General features: G+C 44.5%; 1 protein-coding gene across 3 annotated transcripts in view; it reads left to right on the plus strand.

Moving 5' to 3' along the window:
* LOC144595861 (partitioning defective 3 homolog B-like) overlaps positions 1-25,172 on the plus strand; it is a 916,989-nt gene that overhangs the window by 649,311 nt on the left and 242,506 nt on the right. For all 3 annotated transcript variants that reach the window (XM_078403665.1, XM_078403667.1, XM_078403666.1), the window contains one exon: positions 6,146-6,250. In XM_078403665.1, the coding sequence (XP_078259791.1) occupies positions 6,146-6,250 (105 nt within the window). The remainder of the gene's footprint in view (positions 1-6,145; positions 6,251-25,172) is intronic.

Here is a 25,172-nt window from a genome sequence, read left to right on the forward strand (position 1 = left end):
TAACTCAGCAGGTCAGGCAGCATCTCGGGAGAGAAGGAATGGGTGACGTTTCGGGTCGAGACCCTTCTATATATCCTTCCTTTGTCCCGCCCCCTGACATCAGTCTGAAGAAGGGTCTCGACCCGAAACGTCACCCGTTCCTTCTCTCCCATTCCTTCTCTGCCTGACCTGCTGAATTACTCCAGCATTTTGTGAATAAATAGTCGTACAGTTTGGTCTACTGTCAAGTCGACCGGTGAATTCATCGCAGCAAGATCTGGACTTAATTAACTCAGTTGATATTGATCATTGATGAAAATAAATCGATGTGACATATTTTGTGCATGCATGTATATGGCGTGAAATATGATAGACTAACGTTAGAATTGAGAATATCTCAAAGAAGCTATTAGAACCAAGATTTGGTCCTAAGTAAGTAATCGATCTAATGGTTGAGTTGATCGATTGGGCAGTGTTATATATGAATGAATGTTACGCCAAGTAATTGGTCATATGCATATGAAGTGGTGACTGTATTGAGTTACATAGTGTTGTTGTGTAACCGAGTATTAAGAGTGTAACCATGGCTAATCCAATCGTTGGGAAAGTGCCCCAGTTCGAATCGGGTTATACTTTTGAGGAATGGACGGAAGTCATAGAGGCGTGGTTCACTTCAAACGATATCACGTCAGAAGAGAAGAAAAGAGCATTGTTCCTTACAGGTTTAGGGAGCAAGGGTTACCACACCCTACGTGCATTGCTGCAGCCAGATAAGCCCGCAAGTAAAACGTATCAGGAATGTAAGGATGCTTTAATTGCTGATTTCTCGCCAAAACCAACAGAAATAGTGCAAAGATATCGATTCTATACCTGCACACAAGCAAATGAAACAATCCCTCAGTTCCTAGCAAAGCTTCGGCAGTTAAGTGATGGGTGTAATTTCAAGGAACTGGACAATATGCTGAGACAGATTGGTGGTAGGGTGTGCAGATGGTAACATCCAGCGAAAACTGTTGGGTACACCAAAGTTAACCTTTGAGAACGCAGTTAATATTGCGACAGTGATGGAGGTTGTAAAACAAGATTTAGAGCAGATCACGAAGATCGGAAGGCCTCGAGGATCCTACCTCCGTCAATCAGCTTCAAAGGAGGGCGTCTGGACAAGGAGACAAGGTGTCATCCAAGGACACCCAAAGACAAGGGTCACTCCTCTAAGAAATGCACGAGCCAGCGAGGTGCAAATTTTGAGATGGTAGGTGCTTCAGGTGCTCTGGAATGGGCCACACTAAGAGCCAGTGTGGGGCTGTTAGAGCCTACCAGCGGAGGAGAGGACAATCCCAGAACAAAGCAGACTACTTGGAGGAGACAGCTTCGAATTCATCAGAGGAAACCATGAGCCACTTGAACGATGAATCGATCAACAAGTTGACGAACTCTGACCCGTATACAGCCACTTTGATAGTGAACGGCAGTGAGGTAGAACTAGAAGTTGACACTGGAAGTCCATGGACTATCGTACCAGAAGAAGTCTTCAGCAAACTCGGTCAAGACCCTAGACTAGATCCCAGTAGCATCAAGCTGAAATCCTACACTGGCGAGAAAGTTGACATCTATGGACAAGCAGCGGTACAGGTACAGCTCGAACCTCACAGTAAGCCAGAAACGCTGACCCTAGTGGTAGTAAAGAAAGGTGGAAGCCTAATGGGAAGAGACTGGTTAAGGAAGTACCCTGGATTGTTGTCAAATCTAGCCAGCCAGAACACGCCAGATCAAAGATTAAGTCCACCGAGTAGTATGCACAGTTTGCAAGAGGCCATGGACACAGTACTCAACAAACACGCCAAACTGTTTGATAACAGCAGCCATGGAGTACTGAAGGGATACCGAACCAAGGTATATCCACAAGACCAAAACAGGGGAGCAAAGTTTTACAAGGCAGCTCCTGTTTCATATGCTGCTAGAAAGCAGATTGATGCCGCATTGGATGACTTGCTGCAGGATGGCATTATCAAGCCTGTGAAGGCAGCAGATTTCGCATGCCCGATCATAGCTGTTCCGAAACCAGATGGGAGAATGAGAGTCTGCGGAAACTACAAGCTCACGGCAAATAAGGTGCTGAAAGTTGAACAGTATCAACTTCCAACTTTGGAGGATCTACTGCAGGAACTAGGAGGAAAAAAGTTCTCTAAACTAGACCTCTCCCATGCCTATCATCAGATAGAGTTAGACTCTGAAGCTCGAAAGTTCACCACGATTAACACACACAAAGGTCTCTTCGAGTATACCAGACTGCCCTTTGGGATATCCAGCGCACCAGCCATGTTCCAGAGAACAATGGAGAGTCTGCTAGCCGATATTCCCATGTGCAAGCCATACCTTGATGATATCATCATCAGCGGAAAGACTGACGAAGAGCACCTCAGGAACCTGGAAGTGGTCCTGTCAAGACTAGAGACTAATGGGTTACATCTGAAGAAGGAGAAGTGTGCACTGATGCAAGAGTCAGTCGAATATCTCGGACATCGACTGAACAAGAATGGTCTTCGTCCTCTTCAAGACAAAGTTGATGCGGTGCGGGAAGCAAAGTGGCCTGTGAACCAAAGCCAACTCCAGGCATACCTCGGCTTACTGGGGTATTACAGGAAGTTTATACCCAACCTGTCACAGGAGATTGCACCATTGATTCAGATGCTGAAGGCAGAGTACAGATCAGCAGATTCAAAGAGTGGGAGGAGAAGCAGCAAGCCTGATCCCAAATTCAAATGGGGAAAGGAACAAGAGCAGGCATTCCAGAGATCCAAGCGTCTTCTTCAGAGTGACAGTCTGCTGACGCATTACGATCCAGCCAAACCCATCCTGCTCCAAACGGATGCAAGCCCCTATGGCTTAGGTGCTATGATAAGCCATGTTGAATCAGATGGACAAGAACGCCCGATAGCTTTCGCATCACGCACTCTCAAACCCAGCGAAGTGAACTGCGCACAATATGAAAAGGAAGGTTTATGCATAATCTTCGGACTGAAGAAGTTTCACAAGCAGTTACATGGAAGGTCTTTCACCATTGTGACTGATCACAAGCCTCTGATGGGACTCTTTGGAGACCACAAGCCTGCCAGCCCGATGGCCTCTGCTCGCGTAGCAAGATGGCATATGATCCTGTCTGGCTTCAGTTACAAGATAGTCCATCGAGAAGGCAAGAAACACCAGAATGCAGATGCGTTGTCGCGCTTGCCGATCCACGAAGAGGACTCTCCATGGAATCATCCGGAGCTCGCCGAGCTTGATGAATCACCAGAGACACGCATCAAAATGCTCACCAATCTGGACACATGCCCTGTTGATGCAGAGGAAGTGAAGAGAGCCACCAAGAAGGGCAGAGTTCTCTCCAAGGTGAAGAACCACATCATGGAAGGGTGGCCAAGTGCAAGGAATCTTCCAGAAGAAGTAAAGCCCTTTGCCGGCAAGAAAGAAGAGCTGTCAGTTGAGGATGACATAATCCTGTGGGGACCACGAGTGGTCATCCCAGATAATCTGGAGATGAGGACTAGAATCCTTGAAGAACTTCATAGCACGCACCCTGGCATTGTGAAAATGAAGGCATTGGCAAGATCATACGTCTGGTGGCCAGGAATCAACAAAGAGTTGGAACAACAAGTGAGAAGTTGTCCAAGCTGTCAGCAGAATCAGCATAGTCCTGTTGCAGCCCCAATCCATCCATGGGAGTTCCCTGAGAGACCGTGAAGTACAATTCACTGTGACTATGCTAGCCTCGACAATGAGAATGTGCTGATTGTGGTCGATGCTCACAGCAAATGGATTGAAGCCATTCGGGTGAAACACACAACAGCAGCAGCAACACAGATTGCCCTGAGGCGGTTGTTTGCAACCAGAAACGGTGGTCACAGACAATGGTGCGCAGTTTGTGTCTGAAGAATTTGCCAAGTTCCTCAGCGGCAACAACATCTGCCACATTCAAACATCATCCAAGCACCCGTCCATCAACGGACTATCAGAAAGAGGGGTACAGACGGTGAAAGCAGGTGTGAAGAAAGCAAATGGATCAGACCTGGAACTAAAGATCTAGAAGTTCTTGCTGATGTACCGAGTCACAACTCAAGGAACGACTGGAAAGTCACCCAGTGAACTGATGTTCAGACGAAAGATCCACACTAAACTTGACAGTCTGCGACCCGATCTCAGCAAAACTGTTCGAAGGAAGCAAGCCTCAATGAAACGGGCAGCAGATCGAGGAAGCAAGAAGCGAGTCTTTGATGTGAATGATCATGTCATAGTCAAGAACTTTACATCAGGTCCCACTTGGCTTTACGGAATGATAACAGAAGTCATCAGTGAAGTCTTGTACAATGTAAAGTTGAGTGAGGGAAGAGTCGTTCGTCGGCATGACGATCAAATGAGAGAGTACTTGCCAAAAGGTGACGAACACACCAACTTCCAACAGAGAAGTGGTTCAACCAAGCGAGGCGCCACTGATAAATCTGCCAACTCCAACCGTAGGTGTAGATCCTGGAAGCACCCCAGATCGTGTAGATCCTGCAAGCACTTCAGAGAGTAACGAACCTGATACCCACAGTGATAACACAACATCACAACCAGAGCCTGATATTTCAGAACACATGAAAAATCCAACACAGACAGATAGACGCATATCTAATAGAACTCCAAGAACATCTAAACGATTTGATGATTTTGTTCTTTATAAGTGAACCTACATATACACAAAGCAATGTGTCATGTATTTTGGTTGTCACACATTTTAGTTACGATATGCAGGTCTATTGTTTGATATTATGTGACTTTAGACATGGATATGTGGGTAGTTGATTTAAAGAAAATCCATTGGTAATATTACAGGTTTTGATATATGGTGTTATGATGAATCTAATTGTAAGACGGTTTTCATAATACTATTTGAAGAACGGAGATGAGGAAAAACTTTTTCAGTCAGAGAGTTGTAAATCTGTGGAATTCTTTACCTCAGAAGGCAGTGGAGGCCAATTCTCTGAATGCATTCATGAGAGCTAGATAGAGCTCTTAAGGATAGCGGAGTCAGGGGGTATGGGGAGAAGGCAGGAACGGAGTACTGATTGAGAATGTTCAGCCATGATCACATTGAATGGTGGTGCTGGCTCGAAGGGCCGAATGGCCTACTCCTGCACCTGTTGTCTATTGTCTAACAGTGTATTATTCAATTATATACACATTGTGGTTTTATACATTGCACCTGGGATCGCAGATCACGTTGTTTTGTGAGTTACATTACATTTATTATACATAAGAGAAGAGGAATATTCTCACTAAAGAATATATCCAAAACCGGTTTAAAGTTGTAAACTGAGGTTAGTTGATTTAGTAGGCAACAAGAAGTCACTTGTACAAGCTAAGTTTTGGAAAATAAATTTCATAAGTTTTGGTGTCACAGAGTATGGATTTGTGTAAAAGATCATATACAGTGAAGATGAAATTGTGTTACCTGCCTCCAAGTTAAAGGGGAGGAATGTTGTGTATAAGAATATGATATGCATATTGAATGACTTGCTCTATTGTACGCATGCGCAGGGGAGACTCAAGATGGCGATAACATGACAACAGCACGTTTAAATACTGGTGCGTTCCGAGTTTTATTCTGAGTCCGATTCCAGCACAAATACATAAGAAAAGGTTTTAGGGATCAGGCAGGAAAGGTGATAAGATTTGGGATCGCCAATGATATTGAATGGTCAGAGTAAGCCTGAGGAGAAGTTGGACTATTCTTTTTCTACAGTATGTTATGCACTAAATTGCAAAGTTTCAGTGAAGGCAATGGTAAGGATTGCTAACATTTGATTCTGATTTCCTAAGTAAAGGATTAATTCCTGTCCCTGATTTCTATCTTGGAGACATATAGTTGTGATTATAAGGGAGCGGTAGGATCAGTCTTACATGTGTGATTCAAGTCCCTTTCTACTGACCATTCCTCAGCTCCAACAAATGGAGTTCCAGAATACCAAAGCCCTTGAATCCACATAAGTTACAACTCTTGGGCAGTAAATATGGTCTGAGTAAATGGCAACACTAAAATATTGCGTTATCAGCCCATCTAGATGCTGCAAATGTAAGTTAAAATATCTATAAGCTTATGACTGGAAAATGCATTTTTTTAAAATAGATTTGGGAAGAAAAAGGAAGACAAAGGGAAGGAACAAAAGACCAAGCATAAAAGTGATGTCTTGAATGAAGAAGAGCTGGAGAGAATGAAAGAAGAGCGTGACAGGTATGATATCTGTGCAAGAATACATAAAAGAATCTGAAATTTTTTAGCCAACTGCAAGTAACAATTTGGTCTTGAACATTTAATATAAAAATTGTCTATATCACTTATTGGATTCTTTAAACAGAAAAACATATTTCTGGTTTGGAGGCTAACTTGCCTACATCTCACTTCAGTAGGCCTTGTGACAATTCAGTGATATGTTAATATGTGATGTACTATATCTCATCATTAGGGCCTTCAGTGCCAACGAAGCATGTAAGTCATTTTATAACTTTTAAAGTTTCAAATTTACCTGTTCAAGTTTTTTAATTGCTTCACGGTGAGTAAATCATCAGTGTTGCCAAATATCGCATGTGCAGATTGGAGCGAGCTTGCGGCTCCTTGATTCTGAAGTCAGTCTTGTGAAGGAAATGTGAAATAGGTTGTAGATTCACAGCTTGGATATTTTTAAGGAGTAAGTCTTGGAATTTACATAACGAACAGATTGTCATCTACATGACGGACTTCATTTGCACATTCAGGACTAATTTGCATTTGTATAGTGCATTCCTTGTCTTCAGGAAGTCCCAAAGCACTTCACAGTCAACAAAGTATTTTTAAAGAAGTTTCAGCAATGTGGGGAAATGTAACGTTCAATTCATGGTTCCGTAAATAGCCTCATTTTCATAAGGAAAATAATGTGAAGATATGAGTTGGCTGAAGAATAGAAACAATCAGTATATTCGTGCATCTTGTTTGGATTTGGTGTGAGTCACTAAAGGCCAGGGAAAAATCGGTTGATCTGGAACAAGCTGATCTACACCGTGATGGTTGAAGTTATTTAATAATTGAAACATTTTTGGATAAATTATATCCAAATTGGTAGTTTACTTCCCTCCCTATAACAGAAATTAGGAGATCCAGCACACAAATGATCAATGTTCGCAATCTTTTTTTTAGTTCAGTTTAGAGATACAGCGTAGAAACGGGCTCTTCGGCCCACCGATACCACGCTAACCAACGATTCCCATACACTAGCACTATCCTACACACTTGGGACAATTTACAATTTTCTATCGAAGCCAATTAACCTACAAGCCTGTACGTCTTTGGAGTGTGGGAGGAAACCGGAGCACACAGCGAAAACCCACACGGTCACGGGAAGAACATACAAACCCCATACAGACAGCACCCATAATTATGATCGAACCCGAGCTGCAAGGCAGCAACTATACCACTGCGCCACCGTGCCGCCCTGTTGCATCGAGTGGAAAGTGAAGAAGAGACACTGATATTAGCAGAGACTTGCAAGTGAATGCCAGAGACAAGGAATTTGCATCTATCCCCAGGCAAAAGCACTAATTTGTCTCTGCCTCCTCTTTGAGTCCTACCACCTCTGAGGCCAGATTACTTTCTGTTATACCAGGGAAAGGCTGTGGGCGCTCAGTACCGGAAATGCTGACACCATCCATTAAGATGCGTAGCAACCTTTGCTCTGGCAAGCATTCGTTCTCTTGCTAGCTACTACACTACAACCATGACACTGGCATCTAACCAACAATCTTAAAATGTGTTCAGAGAAGTCCTGTCCATGAAACAGCAGTTAGCATAAGTCACAGACATTACAAGGGGAGAGGGTGTGACTGAGGAGCCCTGGGCCCAAAGCCTCTCCTATATTGGTGTAGCACCCTCCAACCCCACTCAATCCCCCTTATCCCCCCCTCCTCCCCCCACTGACCCACTCCATCCCCCCCTACGCACCCCCATGCCACTCCCCTGCCCCCATCCCCACTCCCCCCAGCCCTATCCACCCCCATTCCCCCCTCCCCACCCCTAATCCCCCCTCCCCCACTCTTCCTGCCCGCATCGCACTCTCCCCCCACCTCAATCTTCCCTCCTCCCCACCCTCACTTTCCCCCACTATTCCCTCCTCCCCACCCCCACTCTTCCCCCACCCCCTCGCCTCCCCCACCCTCCCCCTCCTCCCCCACCCCCTCCTCCCCCCCCACTACCCCCCTTTCCCCATTCTCTATTCCCCATCCCCCATTCTCTCCTCCCCAGCCCCACTCTTACTCTCCCCATCCCCCTTTCCCCACCAGCTCCCCTCTCTCCTCCCCCCACCTACCCCCATCCTCCCCTCCACCCACTCTCCCCCCACGCCCATTCCCCTCCGTGGAGCCGTTGGCGGCGAAAACCACTTACCAAGTGTGCAGGGAGGAGGAGGGAGCGCCGGACTACTCAAAAGGGCAGCTCGGCGGCGGATGTGGCCTAGCCGAGCTGGAATTACTCGCAGCGGTTGTGGGGAAGAGAGAAGGGAGAAAGGGGAGGGAGATGGGAGAGGGAAGCGAGGGTCGAGAGGAGCCCCTGATTGTGGGCGGACGGTTCTGCTAACGGCGTCCATCTTGTTTGTGCGAGTGAGGAGAGGCCGTGCATGCCCTATGGTGACGTCATACGCACAGCACTTTGAAAAAATGTGTTTCGAAATGAGAGTTTTAAACTTTCAAATGTCTCTAACTTAAAAAATATACGACCAATTTAAATAAAACTTGTTACAAAACAGTCGCCAGGAGAGTGGTGATTAAGGTGGCGCTAAAATTGTGGCGCTATGGTTTACCTTTTTGGCTGCAGGTTTCAAAATCTCAGATATATATATATGGAACAGAACTATATAAATTCAATAATAATCCAGATTTTGTCAGGCACTGTAGACATTTCCCTTGAAACAGGAAAGCGAAAGTCCTAAAGATGTGGTAATGATTTGCCTCTGTGGCTTTTACAGTCTCTTATAGTGCTCTGACACTGGACTCCTCATGAAGTCTAATGGGGGAGCTGACATTACACAGTGTTGTTAGTTGATGAACAAATCAAGATGTCCCAAGGGATTTATAACCAGTGATGTACTTGTGAAATGTGGTCACTGTTGTACTATAGGAAACATGTCAGCCAATTTGCTCGTAGTAAGAAGAGCAAGTGGTAATGGCCTCTCTGATTCTTAACATGCTCTGACACCAGACTCCTCATGGAGTCTCAAGAAGAAGCCTGACTAAATACTGGGTTGGACTCCAGAGACCATTCTTCTGTTTTGCTTGAAATTGCACTGTAGGATCTTTTTTCATGTCCATCTTAAAAAGCAAAAATGCTCTGTATAATGACTCATCGAAAAAATGACACCTGTGCCTGCCCAGTCCTCTATAAGTAGTGTACTGGTTTATCCTTCTAGATTTGGTATACTAGGCTCTGGAATTGGGTAAAATTGAACCTGTATCCTACTGATTAAGAGACAGGTTTTTCATTGCTATAAATCTATCTACTTCACTTTAAGTGTCTGTCCTCTAAAAAAACAGGATCATCTGATCTAGGAATGGAGTCACTGTAAGAACTTCAATCAAAAAACGAGACGTACTGCCCTATAAATTACAAACCACTAACATCCATGGCACCCAACAAATCTTTCTAATATTTAATCATCTATACAAACATAATCACACAAATGGTCGGGGAATTAATGTTTAAGTGCTTTTTTGTCAGAAACAATTGCACTCTAAAAGCCCTTTATTGTTGCATGGACTGCCTGAATTTACAGCCATTTTGTAATTGAAGAAAATAACTAACTAGTTATTGCAAGAGTAGATGTTAATATAATTTTCAAGTACAGGGAGAGGGTGAGCTGTCACGAATGCCAAGAACATGGTTTTAATTCCATTCAAAACAACTAATTGGAATACAAGTTATTTTTTTGTGGCGCCTTTATTTATGTTTAATTTAACAGTAGCTTTCATTTAAGTCGCGATTGTAACATTGTATAACATCCCAAAGAAATTCATGGGAATATTATTAAACAATGTTTGACATAGAGGAACATAAATAAATTTTACAATAGGAAAATAAAACCCTGGTCAAAGGGACAGATTTAAATGAGTATTGTAACAAAAAAGAGATAAAAAAAGAGTATCGAAGGGAGGAATATTGGATCAGGGCAGGATTCAAGGAATTCAACAGTGAGGTGAAAATAGGGGATTTGCAAGAATTATCGAGGGGTCGTTAACAATATTTCATGATCAACAAGGTCAGTTACAGATTAGCCTTCAGAATCAGGAGTTACAGACTCTTGTGTCCCTTGTGCAAAGAGCTTTCAAGTGTGGAATGAATATAACTCTTAGTAAATTCTGAATTGTAGTGTCTATCTACATGTATGTTGGTCAGATGTCCTGACACAGAAGCTCATAGTGAGTTACCAACTCACTTTTCAGCTATGTCTTTGCCTCATAATGGTTCACTGGTTTCTTTATTATCATGTGTACTAAGGTACAGTGAAATACTGTTGTGCATACAGATCAGCATAAATAAGACCTATCTTCTGGTCAATACAGATTGTACAGAACAGCCCACTGAGTCTATATGCAAGAGTCGTCATTTTAGTTCCAGCTGCAGCTGGCCACGAAGGCCCGTTGCAGCTGTTGTCTCCATTCTGGTCATCCATAGTCGTCCCTCTCCTTACATGGCCCTCTTCAGCCCCTGTTCCCTGGGGGTGCCTCCCACAGCCAACCTTGAGCGTGCAGATAGTAAGATCCCCTGGTTCTTCTTACCGGGCCTTATATCCAGTGTCCACCGCTGTCTCCCTCCATCGTCCTCTCTGATTCCCAGTCTTCAGGGGTGAGCAGGGGCCAGGCTCGGCGACTTCCCCCTCTGGGTGGGTTCCCAGTTTAGTTTGGTTTAGAGTCCACATCAACCAGCGATCCCCGTACATTAACACCACCTTACACACACTGGGGACTATTTACACTTATACCAAGGCAATTAACCTACACACCTGTACGTCTTTGGAGTGTGGGAGGAAACAAAATATCTCGGAGAAACTCACGTGGTCACGGGGAGAACGTACAAACTCCGTACAGATAGCACCTGTAGACAGGATCAAACCTGGGTCTCCGGCACTGCAAGTGCTGTAAGGCAGCAACTCTACCTTTGTGCCACCGTGCCGCCAACGGTTCTGCCACGGGCGAGCCAGGCCTGCCGTTGGGACAGGGCCAAGGCTCGCCAGGAGACCATAAGGCCTATGTTTTAGGGAACTGTGTGCGCACGTAATATGATGGGCATAGGATGGCATTTGGTAAAGGTGCTGGGCTAAGCCACCAAGCAAAATGCAGAACAGTGGAATCTTGGAATCGGCCAGTGGACAAAGTTGCTCTGACATGTGATTGCAACTTTTGAATTCTACATTCCATTAAAACACTCCATAATAACCATATGTAACAAAACATGTAAATAACCAGACCAAAGGATTCAACTCCTGTATTCTCATATTTTGAAACCGCATATTGTGACACACCATATAAGGATACACATCTGGCCCATCCTGTCTTCGTGTGACCGGAGAACAGCAACAGTGCACTGCAGCGCAGAAGCAATTTGAAAGCCATTAAAAAGTGAAACCCGACACAATGTGCTGTCTCTGTTCTTTCTATTTTATTTAGAATTTATAACCACAAAACATAACATGGTGACAGCGGTTACAATTCTTACGATGGCCACAAGTGTTGAACATGTTTTAACCAGCTACCAAAGTCTCAAACGTTCAACAAAAGACTGACTTTTTCTGTTGCTATTTGCCGGTGAAAACAAGCAAGATAACACATTGTAGATTTATATTTATGTAACCGATATAATCGTAACCGTACATTTGGAAGAGCATGGCAACAGACATGGCCTCGATGAATACGCCCGTGCTAGCGACACTAATGGACTGGGAAGCCACTGATATAGTGGATGCCATCTCCAGATTTAGACAGAAATGTAGCCTTATGTTCAACTGTGTGCTAAACGGTGCTAGTGGAGGTGAGAAAGCCAGTTACCTGCTTCTCCAGACAGGAGAGAAGGGACTAGGGTTGTACAACAGTTGGATATTTGAGCAAGAGGAGGATAGAGGGAAGACAAAAGAGATAAGTTTGAACAATACCTCGAACCACAGACCCATTATTGCTACACTTTTTGAGGGCAAACTCAAGCTAATGATGAATCTGTGGATGATTACCTCACAAAACTGAAGAAGTTGCCTTGAAATGTAAGTTCAGAGATAAGCGAGAGTTGAATGACAGGGTGTTCGACCAATTCATATGGCAGACAATTCACAAAGATGTCCAGAAGTCTCTCATCAGAAGGGTTTAGAAATTGACCCTCCAAAATGCCATTGACATAGCATGAAGCTACAACCAGGCAAAAGGCTCTCACAGGCAGGAAAACAGAAGAAGCCACCTCAATGTCTGAATGTCATATATGCCAGAAATACAGAAACACACAACAGAAATAAGACATAATATCTATTGAGATGCCACTAAGGCCGTGGCACACCTTGGGTATGGATTTGTTCACCTACAACCAAGAATGGCACTTAATTGTAGCCTGCTACTACTCAAAGTTCCCATTCATCAGAAAGATGAATGACCGAGGGCATCAACAATCTCTACAACAGTGCAGATCTTGTTTGCTGAGCAGGGGATACCTCAGAATGTGATTTGTGATAATGGAACTCAGTTCACCTTCAAAAAGTTCTAGGAGTGGGCAGAAGACCATGGATTCATCATCACCACCTCATCCCCGCAGTATCCGAGGGGACATGGTTTCATAGAGAGACAGGAGCAGACAATGAGGAAGATGCTCATCAGGTGCCGAGAGACAAAGGAAGACTCCAAACATGCCTTGTTGTCACTCAAAGCACCTTTAAAAGCTGTCATGGAATCGCCAGCAGAGCTACTGAATGGCAAAAAGTACAAAACAACCCAGCCAAACAAAATACATCCTCTACAAGACCAGGAGAACATACTGACTGATGCACTAACTGAAGGAGGCCAGTATCATATCATATCATCATATCATATATATACAGCCGGAAACAGGCCTTTTCGGCCCACCAAGTCCGTGCCGCCCAGCGATCCCCGTACATTAACACTATCCTACACCCACTAGGGACAATTTTTTTTTTTTAATAACATTTTTACCCAGCCAATTAGCCTACATACCTGTACGTCTTTGGAGTGTGGGAGGAAACCGAAGATCTCGGAGAAAACCCACGCAGGTCACGGGGAGAACGTACAAACTCCTTACAGTGCAGCACCCGTAGTCAGGATCGAACCTGAGTCTCCGGCGCTGCATTCGCTGTAAAGCAGCAACTCTACCGCTGCGCTACCGTGCCGCCCAGCAGATTTGCCAAAATGTTGTCAGAATTGCTGAGAGGACAGCATGTTCATGCCCAGGATCCAGTCCTGAAAACATGGACACCTATAAAAGTTGTTGAAAAACCTGAGACTCCCACATCATACATCATTGAGATGGAGACTGGGAAGCAAGTGAAAAGGAACAGGGACATATCTGGCCAACACTTGACCTGGTGGACCTGAGAATTTACCCAGTGACACTTCCAACATTTGCAACTACATGGACATCATGAGGCACAGCACCTTCATTGCCAGAATCTGTGATACCATCATATGTCAAGACACAAGAGTTAAAAAAGACAAGGAACACAGCTGGTATAATAACCAGATTTACGAGTAGAAAGAACATAAAAGCACCAGCCAGATACTGCGCTGCAGATTTTGAATAAAGACAAAGTTAGGATAAACAGAGCTGGATAAACAGAAAACCACATCAAGCTCAATCTGATGATCAAGAAAACCTACTTAATAGAAAAGCAATAATTTCACAAGTTTTTTTTACAATTGAAATAGTGAAAACAACAGTTTATACTTTTTTTAATCATACACAGATTATTATAAAGGATTAAATTTAAAAAAAGAAATGGGGATACAGTGTTCCCATATTTTGGAACCATGTGTTGCGGCATGCTATATGAGGCCGCACAACTGGCACCCACACTGATGTCGTGTGACTGGAGTGCAGGAACAGTGCACTGCACAGCAGAAGCAATTTGAAAGCCATTAAACACAAAACATAACATCAATTCCTCTCCCCCACTCCCCCCAACCCTCCTCCACCTCCAGCATCTTTTACAGGGACAGTTTGTAAGTAAATTGCTGGATTATATCTCCTGCCCTTCTCTTTTGGAATTTTCCTATTTGATGAAATTTTGAATGTTTTACAAGGAGTGAGGTTAAGGTTGAAGCATCAAAGTTATGCAGAAACTGCCACCAATGAATCCTTTTGCTCCCTTTGGGGTGATGGCCTCAGTAATATTCCGTCCTACTGTGCATTGTGTCTTGCTGTCTCCACGGGTAGATTAAGACCTGCAGCCATGCATGTTCTCCTGGATCTTTTCCAACTGCTTCCTGTTATGTGCTGCCTTCTTCTGCAGTTGATTAGGTGTGAGAATGAGTACACAGCTGATGCATTTTGGTGCTATAACTATTCTGGTTGAATAGTTGCCAGTGTTTCCAAAGGTGGGTGCAGGATTTACAACTGTGCTAAGTGTATAGCACTTGTGTAACATATTGGTGTAAGCTAAAGCACATGAACAGAAGTGTTGAATGCTGATTGACACAGAATGTTGATCTTAGATCAACAACAGTCAACAGTCAACAGAGCTTTATTTGTCATTCGGTACCAAGGTACCGAACGAAACTACATAGCAGTCACACAAAAAAGAAAAAGAACACAAGACACATGACCCCAACACAAACATCCATCACAGTGACTCCAAACACCCACTCACTGTGATGGAGGCAACAAAACTTCCACTCTCTTCCCCACGCCCATGGACAGACAGCTCGTCCCCGACCGACCCGCACAGTCCCCGCAAGGGGATGGCCCGCGGCCGAGCCGCACCAGGCGCTGAAACGTCTCGCGGCCGAGCCGGGCGATGGAAGGCCCCGCGGCTGAGCCGTGCGCAGCTAAGTCCCGCGGCCGAGCCGCGCCGGGCGATGGAAGGCCCCGCGGCCGAGCCGCACCGGGCGATGTTAAGTCCCGCGGCCGAGCCGCACCAGCGATGAAAAGTCCCGCGGCCGAGCCGAACCGGGCACTGTTAAGTCCAGCGGCCGAGCCGCACCGGGCGATGTTAGGTCCCGCGGTCGAGCCGCACCGGGCGATGGAAGGCCCCGCGGCCGAGCCGCACCGGGCGATGGAAGGCCTCGCGGCCAAGCCGCACCGGGCACTGTTAAGTCCAGCGGCCGAGCCGCACCGGGCACTGTTAAGTCCAGCGGCCGAGCCGCACCAGGCGATGTTAAGCCCCGCGGCCGAGCCGCGGCCGAGCCGCACCGGGCGATATTAGGTCCCGCGGCCGAGCCGCACCGGGCGATGGAAGGCCCTGCGGCCGAGCCGCACCGGGCACTGTTAAGTCCAGCGGCCGAGCCGCACCAGTGATGAAAAGTCCCGCGGCCGAGCTGCACCGGGCGATGGAAGGCCCCGCGACCGAGCCGCACCCCGCGCCGTGAGGAAGAGACCTAAAAGAGAAAGGTTTCCCCCATCCCCCCACCACCACCCCCCCACCCACACCACCACCCCCCACACATACACAACCAAAAAAAAACAAAAAACCATCCCAACACCGACACACAACAAAAAAAAAAGGAAAAAAGACGAACAGACTGCTAGCGAGCCGCAGCCGTTAGGCGCCGCCACTTCCGCTTGATGGGTTAGTGCCATTTCTAAATTGAACTTGTTCATCATGAGGACCCATGTAAGTTCATTAAAATTGTTCATGCATCGCTTCCATATTAAATAGTATAGCTCGGGAACAGGCCCTTCAGCCCGAACATGATGCCTATCCAAACAAATCCCATCTGCCTGCACAAGTCCCATATCAACTTTGTTTCCTGCCTGTTCATGTATCTGTTTACTTTAGTTTATAGTTACAGCACGGAAACAGGAACTTGGGCCCACCGAATGGCCTACTCCTGCACCTATTGTTTATTGTCTATTGTCTATTGAGTCTGTGCCGACCAGCGATCCCCGCACACTAACACTGCCCACACACACTAGGGATAATACTAAATCAATTAAACCAACAAACCCTGTATGTCTTTGGAGTGTGGGAGGAAGCCGAAGATCCCCGAGAAAACACTTGCAGGTCATGGGGAGAACGTAAACCTCTGTACAGATAGCACTCGTAGTCAGGATCGAAACAATAGACAATAGACAATAGGCGCAGGAGTAGGTCATTCGGCCCTTCGAGCCAGCACCACCATTCAATGTGATCATGGCTGATCATTCTCAATCAGTACCCCGTTCCTGCCTTGTCCCCGTACCCCATGACTCCGCTATCCTTAAGAGCTCTATCTAGCTCTCTCTTGAATGCATTCAGAGAATTGGCCTCCACTGCCTTCTGAGGCAGAGAATTCCACAGATTTACAACTCTCTGACTGAAAAAGTTCTTCCTCATCTCTGTTCTAAATGGCCTACCCCTTATTCTTAAACTGTGGCCCCTGGTTCTGGACTCCCCCAACATTGGGAACATGTTTCCTGCCTCTAACGTGTCCAACCCCTTAATGATCTTATATGTTTCGATAAGATCTCCTCTCATCCTTCTAAATTCCAGTGTATACAAGCCTAGTCGCTCCAGTCTTTCAACATACGACAGTCCCGCCATTCCGGGAATTAACCTAGTAAACCTACGCTGCTTGCCCTCAATAGCAAGAATATCCTTCCTCATATTTGGAGACCAAAACTGCACACAGTACTCCAGGTGCGGTCTCACTAGGGCCCTGTACAACTGCAGAAGGACCTCTTTGCTCCTATACTCAACTCCTCTTGTTATGAAGGCCAACATTCCATTGGCCTTCTTCACTGCCTGCTGTACCTGCATGCCTCCTCTCAGTGACTTCTGCACCAGGACACCCAGATCTCGTTGTACGTCCCCTTTTCCTAACTTGACACCATTCAGATGATAATCTGCCTTCCTATTACCACCAAAGTGGATAACCTCACACTTATCCACATTAAACTGCATCTGCCATGCATCCGCCCACTCACACATCCTGTCCAAGCCACCCTGCAACCTCATAGCATCTTCCTCACAGTTCACACTACCACCCAGCTTTGTATCAACTGCAAATTTGCAAATGGTACTTTTAATCCCTTCATCCAAGTCATTAATGTATATTGTAAATAGCTGCACCGAGCCTAGTCACTGCCTGCCATTCTGAAAGGGACCCATTTATCCCCACTCTTTGCTTTCTGTCTATCAACCAATTTTCTATCCATGTCAGTACCCTACCTCCAATACCATGTGCTCTAATTTTGCCCACTAATCTCCTATGTGGGACCTTGTTGAAGGCTTTCTGAAAGTCGAGGTACACCACATCCACCGACTCTCCCCTGTCAATTTTCCTAGTTACATCCTCACAAAATTCCAGAAAATTAGTCAAGCATGATTTCCCCTTCGTAAATCCATGCTGACTCCGCAATTTCGTCGTTTACAATTGACTCCAGCATCTTCCCCACCACTGATGTCAGACCGGGTCTCTGGCGCTGTAAGGCAGCAGCTCTACCGCTCTGTCTAAATGCTTTTTAAATATTGCTATCCTATTTGCCTCCACCATCATCCTGGCAGTGCATTCCAGACATCAAACATACTCTGTGTAACAAAAAACATGTCTAACTTGCAGAAATATCTCTTTTAAACTTTTGAGCCTCTTACCTTAAACCTATGCCCTCTAGTATTTGACTTATCTGGACTAACCATCTATGCTGTCTATGCCTCTTGAAATGTTATTATTGGATTTACTCAGCTTGATTTGTCCTTGCTGTTTCTTTCCTCTGCTAAGTGTATCTGCAAGATGTCGTCCAGGATGAACCTCTTCTTTTCCACTTGTTCAGCTAAAACACGTCACATTTCCCATACTTTTTCTCCATTGGCCAGACTTATGTTGACGAACTTAACCTATCCCTAATCCCTTACTCGTCACCCATATATGTGCCTCTTCATGGTTTACTTACTAGTCACCCATATGTCTCTTCATGGGTTACTTTTTTATCAACCGCTGGAAAGTTTAGTAGCTGTAACTTTGATGCCTCCAATCAAGTCATTTAAATAAATTGTAAAAAGCCAAGGCCCAGCACCAATCTCTACTGGCCAGTCAATCTTCTGTCCAATCTTTCCGGATCCCTTTTCTCCTTCCCCCCATTTCCTTCCACCTATATCCCTCCAGCTATACATTTCACGCCCCCCCTCTCCTTATCTCAAGGCCTTTTGTCTTTTCATCTCTGGTCTTTGTACAACCATCTGCTAATCAAACCCCCACCCCTCACGTGCATCTATCTATGCCTGCCTTTTTGTCGGGTACATCGAGCTGTTCTAATTTCAGGAATACACTGATCCTATCCTCCAAGTCTCTCTCCGCGACATCGACGACTACTTCAGGACTACCTCCTGCACCAGTGCAGAACTCATGGATTTTGTTAATTTCGCCACTAACTTGCTTTCTGCCTTCAAATTCACCTGGATTATCTCAGACACCTCTCTCTGTATCCATCATAGGAGACAGACGATTGACTGACATCTATTACAGACCTACAGACTTCCACAGCTATCTGGACCACACTATTTCCCACCTTGCCTTTTGCCAAGATACTATCCACAACTCTCAATTCCTCCATCCTCGCCACATCTGCTCCCAAGATGAAGTGTTCCATGCTAGGACTTCCGAGATGTCCTCGTTCTTCAGGGAACGTGGGTTCCTCCCTTCTGTCATAGGTGAGGCCCTCACATGTGTCTTCTCTGTGTCTCATAGTTCTGCTATCACTCCCTTTCCCCCCACATGTAACAAAGAGTTCCCCTGGTCCGCACCTTTCACCCTAATCAAGACCTATCAATCTCTGCCTCAAAAATACCCAATGTCTTGGCCTGCACCACTGTGTAGCAATGAATTCCACAGATTCACCACCCATTCCTCCTCATCTCCATTTTGAATGTGTGACCTTTTATTCTGATGCTGTGACCTCTGGTCCTAAACTCTCCTATTACTGGAAACATTATTTCCACATCCACTCGATCTAGGACCTAGATACCAATCATTAAAGTAATGCCTGTTAGGCAATCTTCTTCAGAAGAAACAAAATTCATAAAATGAAACACTTTGTAGTTATAGCAGAGACTGAAACACATGAGAGCAGGTTGAAAAAAACGAAGGCAACGAAAGCTGTGGGAGATGCACATGCGTGTTCACGTGTGCACAACTGATCCGGTCCACATGAAGTCGCATTTTTCCCATTCCGGCCCGTGACCTAAAATGAGTTTGGCACCCCTGATCTAGGGACTCCGACAGACCTTTCAGGTTAGACAGAAGTTCACATGTACCTCCTCTAACCTCATCTACTGTATCCAGTGTTCCCGATGTGGACTCCTGTACATCGGCAAGACCGATGTAGACTTGGCAACCATTTGGCTGAACACTTACGTTTGGTCCGTCTAGAGTCTATGGGATATCCCGATTGCCAACCATTTCAACTCCCCTTCCTATTCCCTCGCTGTCCTTTCTGTTTTGGGTCTCCTCCATTACCAAAGGCCACACGCAAATTGGATTTAATTTAAGTTGGGTAGCTTGCAACCCAGTGGTATGAACATTGAATTCTCTAATTTTAAATAACTTCTACTTTCACTCCCCTTCCCCACCCTCTCCCCCTTTCCCTCTTCCTCCACCCTAATCATGTTACCAGTTACACAGTTCTCCACATTGTTTCGGTATTGAGATCACATCTTTCCTAGACTGCCTGAAGTCATTTGTGGCCGCCCCTGATTGGTCCTGGTCTTTTCTTGCCTCTGGCTCTTCACTTCCCCATCCTCCCACCACCCCTACTTTCAATCTGAAGAAGGGTCCCGACCCGAAATGTCGCCCGTCCTTTTTCTCCAGAGTTGCTGCCTGACCCGCTGAGTTACTGTAGCACTTTGTGTTTATCTTTAGTATAAACCAGCATCTGCAGTTCTTTTTTTCTCCATCTATTACTGGTCTAGCTTTGCCCTTTCCCCATCTATCTTCCAGCTTTCTCCCTACAATCTCTACTACAATTATCTGAAGAAAGATCGCAACCTGAAACTTCGCCTATTCATGTCCTTCAGAGTTGCTGCCTGACCTGCTGAGTTACTCCGACACTTCACTCCTTTTATAAACCAGCATCAATAGCTTTGATGTGGCATGCTTTCTGGAAATCTAAGCATAGTACATTTTGCTGGTCTCCCTTTATCACAGCAGTGGTTCACTTTCAAAGGACTTCCACCAGTTCCCAAAGCCGCACCTTCACATTAAGAGCTGCAATTTGCCTCTAACTAGAGATAACATAAACACTTAATATTGAACTCCTCAGCTAATTAATGCAGTCTTTACAAATTACAGGCTATCTTCACTGCAGTTTAATTCCAATCCTGCATTCCCATACATGTTTTCTAGAATTACCCAATTTAGCTATTTTGCTCTACCCCCCCCCCCCCATTCCCCCCACACTTTTATTATGCATCTTTTCGTCTCTGAATCTGTGTCTATTCCTTCTTAAATATTTTATGATGAGACACTATTCGACCAATCATATCTGTGCTGTCCCTTTGAAAGACAAATCTGTCAATTCCATGTAATAAAAAGGAACTGCAAATGCTGGTTATTCAAAAGATAGATACACAATGCTGGAGTAACTCAGTGGGTCAGGCAGCAACTCTGGAGAAAATAGACAGGCTGATCTCTCTGAAGAAGGGTTGCGACCCAAAACGTTACCTATCTATGTTCTCTAGAGATGCTGCCTGACCTGCTAAGTTACTCCAGCATTTTGTATCTATCTTCTGTCAATTCCATATTTTACTCCACAGATCTGCACACTTTTATCAAATATCTAACAAATCCCCTGTTGCTGTCTGCTTCAGGCACTAACGGAATAGTAAGTGCCTTTACTATTTAATCTGGTTCTTTTTCTGATTAAATTGTCTCTTACTTTGAATACCTCTATTAACCTTCTTTAACAATCCCAGCTTATCTCATCGCTCCGCAGAATATAGAGAAATACCCTACTTGCCCTTTTCAAGGCCTTTTCTCCAACATGTAGTGTCCAGACCTGAACCAAATATTCCAACTGAGATGTAGCCAATAATAGTTTAGCATTACTTTGTAATCCTTTATATGCTTTGATACCAGCGTATTGAATGGATTGACGTGGCAACTCCTCAAGTGATTACTGTAAAAACAATATGCTTGCTCACTTTCCCTGAGTTCACAGATGGTTAATTATTGGGTCCAAAAGGTTAACTGAATAGGATTCTCAGCACCGATGAAACCTTTTTTTGAAAGTTTCTGGATGGGTACAGGATGTTTCATTTCACATTTTAGTTAATGTTAGGTTAGTTTAAAGATACAACATGGAAACAGGTCCTTCGGCCCACTGTCCACACTGCCCGGCGATCACCCGTACACTATTTCTATCCTACACACTAAGGGTAATATACTGAAGCACCCGGGGAAAACCCATGCGATCACGGAGAACGTACAAACTCTGTACAGATAGCACCCGTAGTCAGGATTGAAACCACGTCTCTGACGCTGTAATGCAGCAAACCCACTGTTGCGCCACTGTGCCGCCTGAGGCATAGAATACAAAATCCACTGCTATTGAATTTGTTTCATCCTTAGTGGACTGAATCCTCTAAGTGCCTTGTTTGTGGATTAGGGAACCTTGATAGAATTCTTAAGTAAACTTTCAGTTCTGTCACACAGTACAGTCTGTCCATGACGTTGCAGAATTAATCTCCTCAACTCAAGAAAGACTACTGAATGTCCTTCTGCTGGCAGCATTCTTCATCTTAAATCAAAAAAAATCCACCCATAATAATTTGAAGCACCATCCCATTAACCTAGATTTTGCACGAGTTTTTTTTCCATTAGAAAACATGGGTTCAGTTCTGGTTTCAATGAATCAAACTGTTTAAAATCTAAAAGCACAGCTTTCATTTGCTACTGAATTCACTTTTCAGTGGCCGTCACTGGTTATGAATAATTGTGGTACCCAACCTTATGCAAGTCTCCCAGTGGTATTCTCTTGATATGCAGCTACTGATGGATTGATATTTGAGACTTCTTTGTTTCTGAAAGGTCAGTAGTAGCTTTTAAAATAAGCAAAAGCAGTAGAATTATTCTATGTTAGATAAAAAGCTGCCAAGAACATTTTTCATCTAAGTGTCAAGATTTATTATTACATGATATATAACATTTCTGAGAATTATCAATGATTATTTTTAAAAACTTGATATACTTTGACCATCAATTTAATTTGTAACCATCTCACATCCAGGATTGTCCTCTGAGGTCAGCTTCATGTGATCAAATGCTTATTTTTTTATGAGCAAAAATATGCTGGAGGAACTCGGCAAATCAGGCAGTATCTGTGGAGGGAAATAGACAGTCGGTGCTTTGGATCGAGACCCTTCATCTGGACTGACTGAGCTTTCGAGCAGTTTACTTTTTGCTCCAAATTCCAGCATCACCAGTCACTTATATATTTTATGAATTTATCTGACAAATTTGAAATTAAATTTTATTAATGAAACACAACCAGATTGCAGTTTAGGTTTTCATTATATTCTTTGCTATATGTATGATTGTGAATAACCAATAGGTACAGTAGTTAGAAGAAAGCTATTTAGACACAGGAAGAAAGAAATAGAGCATATACTGAAGTAAAGTGAGGTGTGAGCATCCTCAAAAGAGGCATAAACATCGGCTTAACATTTTTCTGCATGGTGAGGTCCATGTGATTGTAAATTCCACAATTACTACCAATTTCTGTTTTGATGTACTACGAAATGAATGAAGCTGCATCTAAAAATATATTTTTTGCAGACAGCAGAATTATGCCAAGACCAGATTTATTGTCCATTCCTACATAGGCTGGAATAGTGATATTAGACCTTGAATAAGTGCTGTTACTGTGATAGCATTTTCCCTACCATTGTGTTATGAACAGTGCCCCCCATAATGTTTGGGACAAAGACCCGTCATTTCTTTATTTGTAGGAAAAAAAACTGCAGATGCTGGTCTAAATTGAAGGTAGGCACAAAATGCTGGAGTAACTCAGTGGGTCAGGCAGTATCTCGGGAGAGAAGGAAAGGGTGAGGTTTTGGGTCGAGACCATTCTACAGATTCTATTCTACAGATTTGCCTCTGTACTCCACAATTTGAGATTTGTAATAGAAAAAATAGGAATATCATGGATGTTGCCAAATTCTTTAGTTTAGTTTAATTTAGAGATACATCGCGGAAACAGGCCCTTCGGCCAACCGGGTCCGTGCTGACCAACAATCTCCGCACACTAACACTATCTTACACACACTAGGGACAATTTACATTTATTGCAAGCAAATTAACATACAAACCTGTCTGTCTTTGGAGTGTGGGAGGAACCCGAAGATATCTAAGAAAACCCATGCAGTCACGGGGGGAACGTACAAACTCCATCCAGGCAGCACCTGTAGTCTCTGGCACTGTATGCGCTGTAAGGCAGCAACTCTACCCCTGTGCCACCCTGCCACCCTGGTGAAAAATGGTAACAAGAATAATAATATTATCGGTTGTTCTGAAATGTTTTGAGAAACTTGTGGCACAACACATCAACGCCATCCTTCCTCCCAGCTTTGACCCTCATCAGTTTGCCTATCGAGCAAACAGATCTACAGAAGATGCCATCAATACAGCCCTCTACACTGCACTGAGCCACCTAGAGAGCCCGGGGACCTATGTAAGAATGCTTTTCATAGACTACAGCTCGGCATTCAATACGATCATCCCAGGCATACTAGTGGACAAGCTGTATAATAACCTGGGTTTTCCCCATTCATCTGCGCCTGGATAAGAGACTTCCTCACAAACCGCCCACAATCTGTCAAGATCGGCCCCCACAGCTCCTCCACCATTACGCTCAGCACTGGCTCCCCGCAGAGCTGTGTGCTGAGCCCCCTCCTCTACGCTCTGTATACACACGACTGCACTCCTATTCACCCCTCCAATTCAATCATCAAATTTGCAGACGACACAACTGTGGTCGGTCTGATCACTGGAGGAGATGAGTCTGCATACAGAGACGAGGTCTGTGCTCTGTCCAAATGGTGCCAGGCAAACAACCTAGCACTGAATACCAGTAAGACAAAAAAAATGGTACTGGACTTTAGGAGACACAGAGCAGTTCCTACCCCACTTCTTATAAATGGGGAGGAAGTGGAAAGGGTCTCCACCTTCAAGTTCCTGGGGACCACCATCTCCCAGGACCTCTCCTGGACTGCAAATACTACAGCGGTAGTTTAAAAAGTCACAGCAGAGACTGCACTTCTTAAGACTGCTCCTGAAAAACAAACTGAAGGAGAATCTGCTGGTGACCTTCTACCGCTCCACCATTGAGAGCATACTGGCATACTGCACCATAGTGTGGTATGCTGGCTGCTCAATTGCAGACCAGAAGGCCCTCCAGAAGGTTATTAAGACAGCAGAGAAAATTATCGGCTGTCCACTAACTTCTCTGAAGGACATCTCCAGCTCGCGTTGTCTAAACAGGGCCAGAAATATAATTAAGGACAGCACACACCCAGGATATGAACTGTTTGCTCTCCTGCCCTCTGGGAGGCGCTACAGGAGCCTAAGGACCAGAACAAACCGACTTAAAAACAGTTTCTTTCCCTGGGCCATAAGAACTGTGAATGGAAATACTTGACTTGATGTGACTCTCACTTTCGTCGCACTTTTTTAATATTTTCAGCATTTTAGGTGTAAAACTCATTTATTATTTATTAGGTTTTTTATTGGTTTTTATTAATATTGGTATTTGTTGTGTTGGTTCCTATGTTTGTGCGATTGTCTTTGAAAGATTTGCACAGTCGCACTGTTTCAGATGTAGCACTTCTAATTTCGTTGTACTGTTCGTACAATGACAATAAAGGCATATTATTATTATTATTATTATTATAATAAGAATAATAATAATAGTCATGATGTGACTGTTTACATAGCAGATAAATCAATATTCCATTGTT

The sequence above is a fragment of the Rhinoraja longicauda genome, chromosome 8 (genome assembly GCF_053455715.1).
Source record: "Rhinoraja longicauda isolate Sanriku21f chromosome 8, sRhiLon1.1, whole genome shotgun sequence".
Classification (NCBI taxonomy): Eukaryota; Metazoa; Chordata; class Chondrichthyes; order Rajiformes; family Arhynchobatidae; genus Rhinoraja; species Rhinoraja longicauda.